The following is a 14,355-nucleotide window of genomic DNA, read 5'->3' as shown; positions in this document are numbered from 1 at the left end:
GCATCGTTGCACATCTAAGGTTGTATTTATTAACGTATTTCAGGACGTGGTAACGAGACTATTATTATATCCTGATACGCGAGGGTGTACTTTTTCATCACGACTTTAAAGTTAAGCAAAGAAAACACACACTCATTCAAACGTTTTTGTTTTTACTAAATTCATGGTTGCTTATAAGATAAAAAATCTTCTTTAATGGGTGAGGTCAAAATGTTTTCACATGTCCAGACTTTATTCAATACAATAAATGGTCTGTCCTAAAGGTAATTACTGTTTCAGTTTCCAACTTTCAAAAAACCAGTCAGATGTCTCCAGAACTAACGTATCTGAGCTCTTCATCCACAACACAAATATTGACTTTATTAGTCTCATAAATTACGTAATACTTCCTCAAATCGAGTCACTGATCCTCCTCCTGAAACTGACCCTCCTCTCTTTTCGAAAAAGCTCTGGTCTAGAATGTTATCCCCAAATTCAGTTTAATCACTGATAATGTTCACTGTAGCGTGCGCAAGTATGGGACATATTCACAAAATAAATACTTCTCTTTATTATTGAATCTTAGTTTTCTCCATGTTAAGGCCAAGTATATGGTAATAATTATGCATATACCACATTATAACACATACAAAATGAAGATTTAAAATCTGAGCTGTCTGTCAGTTATATTATGACTGTGAAGATGAGGAAAGAGTCTTCTGTTAATATCCTCATGGTCGGTTCTACACATTAATTTAGAGATAACACACATCGAATCTTCCACAAAAAGACATTTAGAGAAATGAAAATACAGGCTTTACAATAACATTCAGTCATTAAATGTTAGTTTTTCAAAAGTTGAAGGCTGGACATTTTTAAAGTCTTAACTCCAAAAATAGCTGCATTTATAAGAAGTGGACACATGATCAATAAGTATTTGAAATATGACACATTTTCTGCTGTGAAATTTTGCAAGTGATGTAATGTTTTCATGGGCTGCTCTGAAATGCAGACTTTGGTCCATGCTTCTGCAGGCAGACATGTAGCTGCGACATACATTTGCACTATACATTTGCTAAATAGTTGCTTGTCAGAGATAAAACTGCTGCAGTGTTTTTAATGTCTGGGTTCTTGTTTGCTTTTGACAAAAGTAGCATTTCGCTCCAGTGTTACGGCCCTCCTACTGGACATCTGATTGAGTTCGCTCATATCCACCCCTGAATCTAAACTGGTATCTCGACTCTCGATGGGCCTCCTTCTCCTCTGCTGCTCTGACACAGTGTAACGGATCTCAGCTGCAGGTTTGCCCTCCAGTGACACAAACCAGGCCCGAGGAGGTTGAGGTGAGGGGATCTCAGATAACCCTGTCAGGGTATGCATTGAGTGTCGGCTTTCTCTGATTTTATTCAACGTCGCTGGTACCGATGCTGACTCCAGGAGGCCAAAGGGACCCCTGGATGTGTTGATGGAGTTTGCAGCCTGAGAACCCTCTAAAACCTCAAACTGTTTCTCAGTTTCAACAGCCTGGCTCTGGGTGGCAGACAGACCTTTTGGCATAGTCTGGATGATGCTGTCTTTACTCAGCGGCTCCATGGAAGCACTGTTCGAAGCGCCTGCTCGTGGCAGCGTGGCTGACTTTCGCCACTGAGTCTGCTCTGGCTCCTCCAGCTGAAAGAACGCAGGAGCAGGAAAAATGGCAACAGGCTGGTTGTAGAAGAACAAGTTGTCCGTGAGAGATGCAGGAAGTCTGGCTTGTTCTGAGCTATTGTGTGAAAATGTCAGATCAGTCAGGTTAGTGTTGATCTCCAGTTCATTACACTCCATTGTAATGGCCACTGCACCGGGGTTGACTATTACTTCACTGTTGTGCACACAAATAAAAGAGGCATTGCGCTGGTTGTCCCCCCTTTCTGTCAATGAATGATTTTGGTTCTGCCCATCCTGAGGGTCACAGGCACTCCCTGAAGATGCTTCAAAAACATCATCATCACATGTGGAGGTGGTTTGGTCCTTTTTCAGCACATGTTGCATCTTCCTTGCTTTAATTTCACTGGGTTCCCTTCTGTGTTAAATAAAGACAAATAATTGACCTCAGAACCAGTTCAGTGAGAATCAGTTAACAACACATATATTTAGACAAATTGCTTTCAATTAAAAAAAGAAAGAAAAAGTAAGCTTTGGTAGTCTTCTTAATGCACCTTGTAAAAGGAGTATTTCCCAAAAATGAAAATATTCAGAGCATGTATATTAATAAAAAATAGTTTCAAAATATTTAAAGTTGATCAGTTTCAGTTAATCCTCCAAAAATATGCCACAATAATAACTAATTCCTGCAGCATCACCTGATTACACAACTACAGTAAAAATCTTTAAGAAATATTGTACTGCCCTTTCCAAAAGTTTTCCTTCTCAGATTGATATGAAACCACTCAACAGACAAAAATCCAAATATTTTTATCCAAGTACCAAATATTATGCTGACCTCTGAAAACTTCACTGCCTCCTTTTGGGTGCACTGGTTTTACTTTACAGTGTCTCCAAGATCACTCATAAGTGATGCTATTACTTCTGTTCTGTGCACGTGAGTGTTTATGAGCTGTTAAGATGCTAACAGTAAAAGTGGCTTGCTAACATAGAGACAGTAGAACACGTATATTTACAGTCTGTTCCTGACTGACAGTCACAAGTATTTTTTCAAATTTGAGCTTCAGCAAGAATTCTGAATTTAAGTATCATCCTCAAACTGTATGTTCGCCCCGTGCCTGCTCGTGTTTTCTGTCCAAAAACACGCGTGTTAGGTTAATTAGGTAAATTGACATGCTAAACATGCATGGCTTGTTGTTTCCATGTTTCCCCTGACGGATTGTTGACCAGCCCAGGGTGTGCCCTTCCTCTCAACATGATGAAGTGGGCAAAGAAATGCACAAAATTTTCATTGTTACACAATCTGTCTTGAAGCGCCTTTAAGTCAATTAAGAAAAAAACAGTCATCCTTAAACAGACTCAAACTGCAGATTTGCTTCCACGTAGATGCATTCGAATGATTTATGTACAAGCAGCAGTGAATCTCAAATGGAGACAAACAGTTCTGAGGTGCAGCAGACAACATTTGTACACAAACAGGGATTTACTAAGTTTGAGGACAGATTCATTGTTAAAGGGAGCTGTACAAAATATGAATGTGGACACAAGAAATTCTGCACTCAGATGAAAACACAACACATTTGATTAAAAACACTATCATCCCCATATACCAGGATGTGATGATAAGGTCACGGAGGCAGGTAACACCCAGTATTATCATGTGTCACCACTTTCCATCACTTCCCCCTCTACATGCACATAAACACAGCTAGCTGTGGTGAGGAACTATGAGGACATCAGTAGACTTTTATGTTTTCTAAGTTCGTTAATGTTTCTGCAAGAGTATGAATGACTCAGACATTATTGTGTTTCATGAGTCACATTATTAGCTGTATTCTGAAACATTTTAACATAAAAGGAAGATGGAATGCCATCAGCACACCTCTGCTGACTAAAGAAAAACAAACTGATGCTTTTAAACTGTCTTGAGTTTTCACTCTGAACCAGTCTTTGTCCCCTCTCCTGTCTGTAATACATCCATGGGCTGTGTGTGTCTTGTAATGTGCAAAAACACATCTCTCCCAATTCTAATGCTCCATGTTAAGATCTCATTTGTTACATTAAAACATCCGTTTTAAGGAGCAGAAATATGCATAGTTCAGCTAAAATATTAGCTGTTTAAAGGCAACTCCCAGGACCCACAGGACCTGAAGCTCTGTCAGCTGTTTTTTCACCATCACTGAAGTCAACACAGAACAGAAGGTTTTCTGAGAATGCTGACTCTGCTTTACTCAGAATGATCAATTTTCCAGACACTGGACCAGTGAGATAAAAACGGAAATGCCACCGCTTATACGTTTGGTCGTCATGTGAGTATGTGGTCCGTCAATGTGGCCTAGGACATCACTGTGTTTACACTGTTGTAAGAATGTGGAAACAAGTGCCCCAAACTGCCTATAAATGTTGTTGATAAGATCTCCATGCACCCTCAGTCCGTCCTCAGTGAGTTGGCACCTGTAGTTATAACTGCTAAAAAGATTATGCAGAGGGCGTAACGTACCTCAAGTGCAAAATATGGATTTTTCAGAGCCTACTTCTAAACTGGCAAGGGAAAAACCTCTCAATACTTGATCATTTTCATGTAAGCATTTTTATAAATAAAGCTTTTAGTGACAGGCATTAAAGTGTATTCTTGGACTAAAGGTTAGATATTTGGCAGAACCAAAGTAGTTTAGCTGTTATTCTGAGCAACAGTTTCAGTTGATGTAACAAATAGATTAAAATTAGATCATGGCCTTTTTTTTTTTTACCTGCAATAGAATAAAAGTCCAACCAGAAGACAGATGACAGCAACAAGTGTTCCTCCAAAGAGAACCATCAGAAAAAAATAATGATGGGAGATAAAGTCAATGGAAAAGGCAAGGTCAAAAAAACCTAAAAAGATGGAAAGAAATGAAGACTTCAATGTCAAATGTATGATAAAATATTATATAAAAACAACTTAGTATAAAATGATTAGATTAGATTTCTTCTAAAAATGTTTCCTATTAGAACTGTTTTTCTTATTTCTCCACAAAGTTAAGCCAATTCCATTTTGAGTCCATTCCTTTTATAATAAAAGCTATTATAAAAGTTATTTTACAATTTACAATCATAATTAGTTGTCCCATTATCATCCAAGTTACACAAATGTAGTTGCCATAACAGAAAAATCCCAGTACAGTAAGATATTACTACAGCTATCACACATTTAATGGTTGTTGCTTTAGCTTTAACTAAAAAAAATAATAATAAATCGACTGATTACATTACTAATCGATGCTTGAGCAAAAGATGACAGCATAACCAAATTACAGGACACTTTATTCCATATGTATGCTGTATAGAGCATTGTAACAAATTTGAAGAGAACATCTGCCTCTGGTAGATGACAATGGTGCTGCAATCCAGTAGCCCAGGTGAGGAGCAGTGAAAGTCCACACTAGTTTTCCATCTACTGACATCACCTTTCCGAGTCCTTTTCTCATCCATCCACCTGCATGGAAAACATACATATCAAAAATTAAGTAAGTAAATTAAGTAAGAAATAACATATCAACACTGCATAAAACTGAAGCTTAGAAATTTTGAATTCTTCCCAAAGATAGTCAATGTTAACACCTTTGAAATTTCTGAAATAGCATCTAATGTTCTTTAACTTAAGAGTTCAGATCTGAAAACTGCAAAATAAACATTTTTATTCCAAAAGTAAGATTAGAGTGGTTACACAACACTAATGACATGCTTTATTTATTCAGTGTGATCAGAAACAAGAAATAATGAATGACTGTCTAATCTATTCTACACTCTTAGTGTAGTTGTGTACTTGGTTGTGTTCTAAACTTGTACTGAAGGAAGTTTATTATCACAGTAGCCACCTTCTGACTTCCTGGGTTTTAAACAGGAGGTGCCAGAAAAGGGATAACTGCCTTGTGATGGCCAAGCATTCATGCAACATTGCTTTTTGATCCTTCAATATCGGCTCTTCCTATCATTGTGAAGCAGAATTCACCAGGGGTTGGATAGTTCACCCAGTAATCGGGAACGTGAGCCTGGTTTAATGCATTGTGAGACAGGTTAGTTTTACCCTACTGATGATAAGCTGTTACAATAGTAACTCTGCTTTACTTTAGCTTTAAAGCTTTCACGAATAGGACAGGAATAGGACAGGCTTCAACTTACCTGCAGCCTGTAATACTGCCAGATTCTCATTTGCATCAACACTTTTCTAAAAATACAGTGTCCATCTAGTAGTAAGATACAGACATCCTAAAAATGAGAAACCTCCAATATAGGAAGTTGGATGAGGTGATTAAAAATCTCTTATACATACTAACACTGCTTGCCTAATTGAGAGAAGTTTATGTGAAGTAGTTGCTCTTCTGAGAGACTGACTGAAAATTTTAGTCTGAATAATATATACAAAGTCAGCTGATACATGAGGGCCTGGACATTGTAAAGTGAGGTTCCATACAACAGAACGTCCTGTAATGGAACTGTGACTGAAACAGGTAAGTTGATGTCTAATATATTTAGCTGGAAATTCTGCATGGTTCTGTACTTGGACCAATTATTTTCACGTTATATATGCTTCCATGAGGTAATATCATTAGACAGCAAGCCATACATTTGCGTTACTATTCCAATGATATTCAGCTATACTTATCTATGAAACCAACCAGTTGGTTAGACTTTTAGCATGTCTCAAAGACATAAAGATCTGAATGACTTCTGCTTCTAAATTCAGACAAAACTGAAGTTGTTTCTTTGGAAGAAACAGTCTCGATATGTAGTTACTCTAGATGGCATTTCCTTAACTTCCAGTAGTACAGTGAGGAACCTTGGAGTTATTTTTGACCAGGATCTGTCCTACGACTCACATATAAAACAGGTTTCTAGGACTGCCTTCTTTCGCCTTCGTAATATTGGCAAAATTAGGAACATCTTGTCTCGGAGTGATGCAGACAAATTAGTGCATGGAATATTGGAATTCTTTATTATTGGGCTGTCCCAAAAATTCTCTGAAAAGCCAGTGTTCTGATGAGACTGGGTTCAGGAGAGCAGACACCCTCTCTACCTTTAAGTTTAGGCTTAAAACTTTCCTATTTGATAAAGCTTATAGTTAGGGGTGGCTCAGGTGACTCTGAAACATCCCATAGTTAAGCTGCTATAGGCCTAGACTGCTGGAGGACCTCCCATGATGCACCTTTCCTCACTCTCCATGTACATATGAGATTACTGTTGTCATTAACTTGTGTTTCATTTCTCAGCAGGTATCCCTGGCTCGATGTTATGGTGCTTGTTGTCCCTGTTTCCTGTCCTCTCAGCCTCCAGCTGGTCATGACGGATGGCCGCCCTTCCTGAGTCTGGTTCTGTCAAAGGTTTCTTTCTGTTAAAAGGGAGTTTTTTTCTTTCCATTTGCAATCTGTTGGATTCCTTAGCTAAGCAACTTTTTTTTTAATTGCCTTGTATGAATTGGACTAATTTTAAATCAAATGAACTGGACTTGATTGGATTATGATTGTATTACAATTATACAATGAATTATTACAATGAATTGAATTGTAATCAGCTTAAATTGGGCTCTAGGTTTGAAGTGCCTCGATGACATTTGTTGTGATATGGTTCTATTTAAAAAAAAAGAATGAACTGAATTGAATTGGGATAAACAAAATATAAAACAAAATCCTATGGAGTATGTTTTTGATTTGTACTCACCAGTAGAACTGTTAAAGTACCATGCTGGAATAACATTTGAAGTTTGAAGGCCCCAACTATCAGGAACTGTGAGGGTGAAATGGATGGGCCCGCTTATATGCAGCTCTGTGTCTCCTGAGAAAAGCTGCACACTGACAGCTGCCACCGGGCTCAAATCCACACTCACATATCCTTTAAAGAATAGAAAAAAGCTTTTGTGAAACAGGCAAATATGTGATATGACCAAATTCTGATTACTCATTCTTTTCTCAAACTTTCTTGAAATGAAATGTTCATGTACAAACTATTGTGGCTACTATATATATATATTCCATATATATATGCAACCGGTGCAAAAAGAGCTACAGTTGCAGTCAATCTGAAGCAATCTTTTAGGCTTATAACAAAGAAATCTGATGTGATTTAGAACCTGCTGTTATTTTGTTGTTACAACCATCACTTGGAGCCAAAGGCAAATTGTGCACAACTCTCATTTTTGCTACAGAAGTGAGAATAAGCATGACCAAAATATAGAATAGAATAGAATAGAATAGAATAGAATAGAATAGAATAGATATATCTATATATATATATAGATATATCTATCCTGTATTTCTATCCAGGACAAATTACGTGTATAATGCTGTGATCTGCTTTGTAGTAAAATGCTGAAACACTCACCTTTTCACAAGTACATGTAACTCAGCGTAATGTCACTGCAACATAAATACTTTTACCTGATGTAATGTTCATGATGCCAAGAGTGTTAAGAGAGCTGTGTTCATCCGAAGTCAGTTTGGGAATGGTCAGATAGGCTTTAACAGAGGTGATGTTGCTGCTGTGTGTCAGGTTCAGGAGGCTCTTCGGAAACCTGACAGTGGGCTGAGATGTACCGTCTGCAACAAGAAGAAAGCCTATCACATTTTTGACAAATCCTATGATAGAGTAAAAGAGACAGAGAAAGATTTGGAAGATACCAGCTGTTTGTCCGGTGATCATGACAGAATCCTCAAAGAGCCAGATGTTCCCTTGATTCAGATTGAGCAGTGACATCATCACTGATGAAAATACTGCACCAATAATCGAGAAAGAAGGGGAGAAAGATCCAAAGTCAGTATTTGGACTCCAAGGTTTTGTCTTTTTCCACTAGATGGCAGTGTGGCCTTTTGTTTCAACAACTATACTATTTAACCACACACAGACACATGTAACACATGATTTATGTCCAATCCCAATTCCTCAACTTGGCCCCACCATTTGACCCACTTTGAAGGGTAGGTGTCTTTTCAAAGAAGTAGAGGTTGTGAAGTTATTCAGATGGCCTCCAATACCCTGGCTAAGGCTATGGATATAAAACCATTAATCCTTGATCACTATAAGAGAGGAAGCCCCTTACTTCTTATAAAGTGATAGATAAAGCAAAGGGGAGGAACTGGGCACTACTCTACTGAAAGGGGCTTATATAAAATTCTCTAAACTTAGAAAGACATGTCTTAGAAAGACAGAGCACCACAGGTGATAGTCAAGCTACTGCTTGAAATATCTCAAATAAATATTCATTGACGCTGACACCTAATTACGTGACAAATGCAACAACATAAGCGTTTAGGTCTTGCATTGACACCCAAACTGTATTTGAGCCAGTTTACGTTCAAAAGCAAGTCTAAATGATCCTATTGACTTTTAAAATGGTGGATGAAAATGGTACTGGCACATGCATTAAACAGCTTACTTACTTGGTATTCTGTTGGTTTTACAAGGCAGCATTGTAGGCATGTAGCCAACTTTGCTGGCTACTACTGTGACAGGCAGCCCTGAGTGGTAAGGAACGTGAAGGAAAGCACTGCCGTCTTCTCCACTTAAAGCCGAGCTGTTCTTGGTGTAGTTTATGAAGACCTCCACTACTGCTTGGCTCAGGCGCTGATGATTCAGCATGTCATTCACATGAACTCTCAGATTAAACGTGGAGTCTAGCCAGAAAAAGTAACTGAAGGTCAAGACAAATTCAAACATAAACAGTAGGCAGACGTATAGTGCACACTTTACATTATAATTACACCTGCTACAGCAACATAAACTATACTTCAGGAACCAAACCTCTCTCAATTAACAATTCAAGCTCCAGGTTAGATTTTATTAAGAAACTTTGTACATGCTTTCATGCAGCGTAATATTGAGCTTTACTATAACAGAATGGAGGTATGCAGTGAACAGAACAAATTGTAGCTGCCTTTAGAAGGATGTGAAGACTGTCAGAAAACGCTTGAGAGAGTCTGTATTAGTGTACACCTAAACATCATCCCTGCAACCAATTCCTGCACTGATGTTGTATTCAACTGCTGTGGAGGGTAGTTTTGTTAAATGAGCTGTGGTTATAAGGAATAAGGATTTTATTTATTTTATTATAAGGATTTTATCAGAGCAGAACTACAGTCCAGAAATGCTCAAAATCAGTGACCCTGGTTTAACTTGTAGTCTTAATGGGATGGTTATTTTCTTGTTGACTCTTTTCACCACCTGACAACAAAAACAGAAACGTGAACAAGAACAGTTTTATTAGGAATGGTCATCTGACCATGGACAGTGACACCACTAGGTTTTAGAGATGTGCACAAATGTAACAATTTCCCATTTTTTGTGAGACTGGGCTGAATACAGTCAGCTACATGTACTATTAGGATGACCTAAATTAGCACATAGCTGCTAAAAACAGCCACATATTTCCCTTAGGAGTAGGTGCAGCACTAATGGGCTTACATTTTGCTTTCAGGTGCCCAGGAGCAAAACTCCAAATAAATGCTAATGTTAAAAATGTAACTGAACAAATGCTCACCAAACAAATTTACAAGTATCCAAGTAACCAAAAGAGCAATTAATGCAGCTTAAAACTGTGACCTAAGTCAAGTTCAGCTTTTCAAACATCACCGGCAAATGAAGAAAAAAACGATTTGATTGATTTTAGGTATCATTACCACTCTGGTTACCACAAAGGTATCCTCCCCCACCTACTCCCCTGCTATAGATATCATCTACTGGCCTGTATTGCTTCTGTGCAGTCTGAACTCTCGTTATTTGCTGAAATGATGCCATGAAGAAGCTCTGTCTTATGCTTTTTATCTGCAACAAAATGCTGCAGCACTCATTTAACAGCAATCTCTTACCCATTAATGCTCAAAACATCTTTCTATATTAGCAACAAAAGAGCACTGACATAGCAGGGGCTGAATTGCTGCTGCTCTGGGTGCTCATAATCCTACTGCTAAAAAGATCTGCCAAAGGTTTAACTGAAAACTGATGAAGCCATGCTTTCTACAGCCGGCTTTCAGCAAGGGCCAAAGCTAGGCAACCAGATCAACCCACATCATTGCCCCCAACAATTCCTTTTGAACAGACAAATGCCTTGAGCTGCTGTTAAAAATGACTCCATTTTTAGCCACCAGTGTGAGACAAACATGCACATTACTGGTGGGATCAACATGCTGAGATGGACAGGAGGATGATTGTTCGGGGAGAGGCAGCCTCCTCTTTTTGGTAGGGGCGTGCTGGCTTTGAGGCCAAACATAACAGAAGGGATCACTAAATCTGAAGTGGAGGTGTTTTGTGCCAGATTACTCTAATCTCCCCATTTGGCCAGCTGAACCACACCACAAAAAGGTTTATGACGTGTACTGAAATGGACTGCCTGAGGCCACTGAGAGCAGATGAGAGATGGATCCAAAGCTGCCTGCCTGTTGTGGGTTGAATACTGTTATTATTACACGCATGACAGCGCTGATGTCAGATAAAGAAAATAGCTAAAGAGTTTACAAATTCAACACGCATTTGAGCTGAAACAAGTATACAAATCTCTTACTCCACAATCGTGTCTGTGATGAAAAGCACAGACATTTGCTTTGACAGACACAACGAGCAGCTGAAATATTGGAAAAAATAAGAAAAAATTGGGTACACACGAGGCAGCACAAACATGCAGACTTGTCGATATGGTTGGACCACCCAGCAGCACAGACAGATGGTCTAACAGGGACTGATCTGTTATGAACCCCACCTCCACCCTGCGTGTTGGAATTAGGCCATAGCTGATGGAGAAAAACACAAGCACACTCTTTGATTTGTGTTTTGAGCACGTCAGTGATTACAAATTGAGGTGAGATTTGAGACAAAATATGCTCTAAATTTGATGCTCTTCTCATTAAGCAGCAGAGCATGTTAATCACAGCATGAGAGAAGTGAGTATCTGTTTTTTAAATTTCTGTTTTAAAGATTACATTTTTTAATCTAGTACAAGTTGAGAGCGAGCCGTCATTCCTCTCAGTTTACTCTGAGCTAAGCAAAAAAGGGAGGCTGGGAGGAGAGTGTTTGGCAGCATTTAACTGCAAGCCAGCAGGGGACGGAGGAGGAGGAAGGGTGGAAGAGGCTGGACCAGAGACAACAGCATGCTTGGCTACATGTGCAAGCGTTGTCTCCACAACACAGAAAGGAGGATCATGTGATGACGGATGGTAATATACTCCCACATCAGCATGAATTAGTCATGAATCACTTGATAAGCAAACAGGGTCACACAACCCTCTTTCAACTCCTCTGTGCTCTGCTGTAAGCAAAAAGCCAGTCAGGAGCCAGTCAGGAGAGGTTCAAGAGGATGACACACATGCTTCATAGAGGGAAGGAGGGCACACTTTCACTTCAATTTTCAAAATTAAAACAGCCAGCAGGAGACAAACTGAATAAGTTTCAAAGAAGAATCTGTCAAACTGTGAACAGGTGATCTGCAATGATCACAGTCTACAATGAAATCAGAATGCAGACTGAGTCTTATTAACTGTCTGAGCTGCTTTCCAAGAACATGTTTAAAACCTCTCTCTTCTCTGTTTATTTGTCATCTTTTGTGCCTTAATGAAAACACATGCCAACTCCCAAACCACTTTAAATGCAAAGATATTGTCAAAATATTGTAAATAATGTGCACGTGAAATGATAATCTGCTGCCTGATGATGGTGATGTCGTTCAAAGAGACAGATGGAGAGGCCCTTACTCACGAAGAGACAGCGCTCTCATCACTTATTACTCATGAACAGATGACTGGATTTGTGAGCAAATCCTCACACAGATGGTCTGGGCCAACTAAATAAGGACATCTCAGGCTATAATCTGATATACCCCCCTTTAGTATGATGGCTGATAGCGAAGAAATAAACAGAAATGCCAGGAAACATTTTTCTACGTGATGTCCTCCGTAACTTTTAATTTATTTTCAGCTTAACCAACAAAATATCAATTTTCAGCAGTCAAATTCAGCAGTAAAACGTAACACATTCAAACCTTTACTTAAAGCTCGTGCAAACCTGGCAGAGTCTCACGCGCTTTCTGTCGGTGCTGAAAAGGCTCTTGTTTCACGTGATCCTGCTTTAAAAAGTTCCTGTCATCGTTATGCAGAAGCTGTCCCGCAGCCGGACTGAACTCCGCAGTTGTCTCCCCATATGCGGACAAAACCAGCGCGCATAACAGGCAACCCCCGAGCAGGCGCATGACTTTTAAAGAGTTCTCGATCGATGTCTCCTGTGGGTCCGATTTCATCGACAACTTGTCCAAGAACTGGTGCTCACTGCCAGCCACTGTTCAAACTGCGAAGCAAACTCCGCCCCTAAATCCCCCCTTTGTTGTGTGGCACATCTATCTATCTATCTATCTATCTATCTATCTATCTATCTATCTATCTATCTATCTATCTATCTATCTATCTATCTATCTATCTATCTATCTATCTATCTATCTATCGTAAGAAATTTAAGAATCCGGAAATCTGAAAATCTATCACATCGTATACTCAATAGACTGTTAATACCAGGGGCGTTGATAAGACCGTGACACACGGGGGGTGGGGAGTGACAGGATTTATTATGTTTTTCTTTGAGGAGGGGGGTTATTGTGCAGCCAGCACTTTGTACAAAAACTTACACTATATTGTCAAAAGTATTCACTCATCTGCCTTTGAATTTAAGTTACATCCCATTCTTAATCCATAGGGTTTAATTTGACGTTGGCCTACCCTTTGCAGCTTTAACAGCTTCAACTCTTCTGGGAAACCTTTCCACAAGGTTTAGGAGTGTGTGGGAATTTATGGGAATTTTTTACCATTCTTCCAGAAGCGCATTTGTGAGGTCAGACACTGATGTCTGACGAGAAGGCTTGGCTCGCAGTCTCCGCTCAAATTCATCCCAAAGTTGTTCTATCGGGTTGAGATCAGGACTCTGTGCAGGCCAGTCAAGTTCTTCCACACCAAACTCGCTCATCCATGTCTTTATGGACCTTGCTTTGTGCACTGGTGCATAGTCATGTGGAACAAGAAGGGGCCATCCCCAAATTGTTTCCACAAAGTTAGAGCAAAATCTCTCTGTATGCTTAAGCATTCAGAGTTCCTTACACTTGAACTAAGGGGCCAAGCCCTGCTCCTGAAAAACAACCCCACACCATAATCCCCCCTCCACAAAACTTTACACTTCGCACAATGCAGTCAGACAAGTTTGGTGGTTGGTGGTTTTGCCAAGGGGGCGGAGCAGGGGACGGTGGTGACTGTGAATGTGCACTACTCCAGTTGCCAGTTTGGAAGTTACAACAGCACATAAACAAAACTTTTAGGAAACATGCTACATTATTAAGCATGACAACACATGAAATCCAGCTGTATATATTCGAGCCAGGATCAGATCCAAAACATCAAAGTGAGCAGCAGATTACAGCAGGAAGTCTCTGTTTAGTAATTATGGTCAGAACCTACACTTGTGCATTTTAGGTTCAGACTTATGCCTTTTTAGTGTTTGAACAGCTCAGACTTTAATCTTCAATCTCCTAGCTCAGGAGGAAGAGCAGTCGCCCACCAATCGGAAGGTCGGTGATTCGACTCTGGCTTCCCCGGGCTACGTGTCGAGGCGTCCTTGGGCCAGACACTGAACCCCATGTTGCCTCCCAGTGTATCATTGGGGTATGAATGTGTGTATGAATGATTAGAAAAGCACATAGACGTGCTGTATGATTTTGTGTGAGTGGGGTGAATG

The 14,355-nt window shown here is 39.5% G+C and overlaps 1 protein-coding gene across 2 annotated transcripts; it reads right to left on the bottom strand.

Moving 5' to 3' along the window:
* Positions 1 to 526: 526 nt before the first annotated feature.
* Positions 527 to 13,022, bottom strand: LOC140320107 (protein FAM171B-like). 2 transcript variants are annotated; one of them, XM_072397900.1, is made up of 8 exons: positions 12,646 to 13,022; positions 9,036 to 9,269; positions 8,277 to 8,369; positions 8,037 to 8,195; positions 7,321 to 7,491; positions 4,982 to 5,098; positions 4,374 to 4,497; positions 527 to 2,038 (listed from the first exon to the last, which is right to left on the bottom strand). In XM_072397900.1, exons 1-8 carry the CDS (start codon positions 12,875 to 12,877, stop codon positions 1,096 to 1,098), a joined length of 2,073 nt encoding a protein of 690 aa, XP_072254001.1. In that variant the 5' UTR covers positions 12,878 to 13,022; the 3' UTR covers positions 527 to 1,095. The 2 variants fall into 2 exon arrangements, with proteins under 2 accessions (XP_072254001.1, XP_072254000.1); XM_072397899.1 differs by having other exon boundaries at positions 527 to 2,041; positions 12,646 to 13,020.
* Positions 13,023 to 14,355: the final 1,333 nt, after the last annotated feature.

Source organism: Leuresthes tenuis, unplaced genomic scaffold (genome assembly GCF_036924035.1).
Source record: "Leuresthes tenuis unplaced genomic scaffold, fLeuTen1.0.hap1 SCAF_12, whole genome shotgun sequence".
Classification (NCBI taxonomy): domain Eukaryota; kingdom Metazoa; phylum Chordata; class Actinopteri; order Atheriniformes; family Atherinopsidae; genus Leuresthes; species Leuresthes tenuis.
This window is presented reverse-complemented; position numbering and strand designations above follow the sequence as displayed.

Coding starts and splice junctions, on each gene's coding strand:
- LOC140320107 (XM_072397899.1), bottom strand. CDS start 12,877: ATGAAATCGGACCCACAGGAGACATCGATCGAGAACTCTTTAAAAGTC. Junction 7,492..8,036: donor CATCATGAACATTACATCAG/GTAAAAGTATTT, acceptor TATTCTTTAAAG/GATATGTGAGTGTGGATTTG. Junction 5,099..7,320: donor GTACTTTAACAGTTCTACTG/GTGAGTACAAAT, acceptor TTTTCCATGCAG/GTGGATGGATGAGAAAAGGA.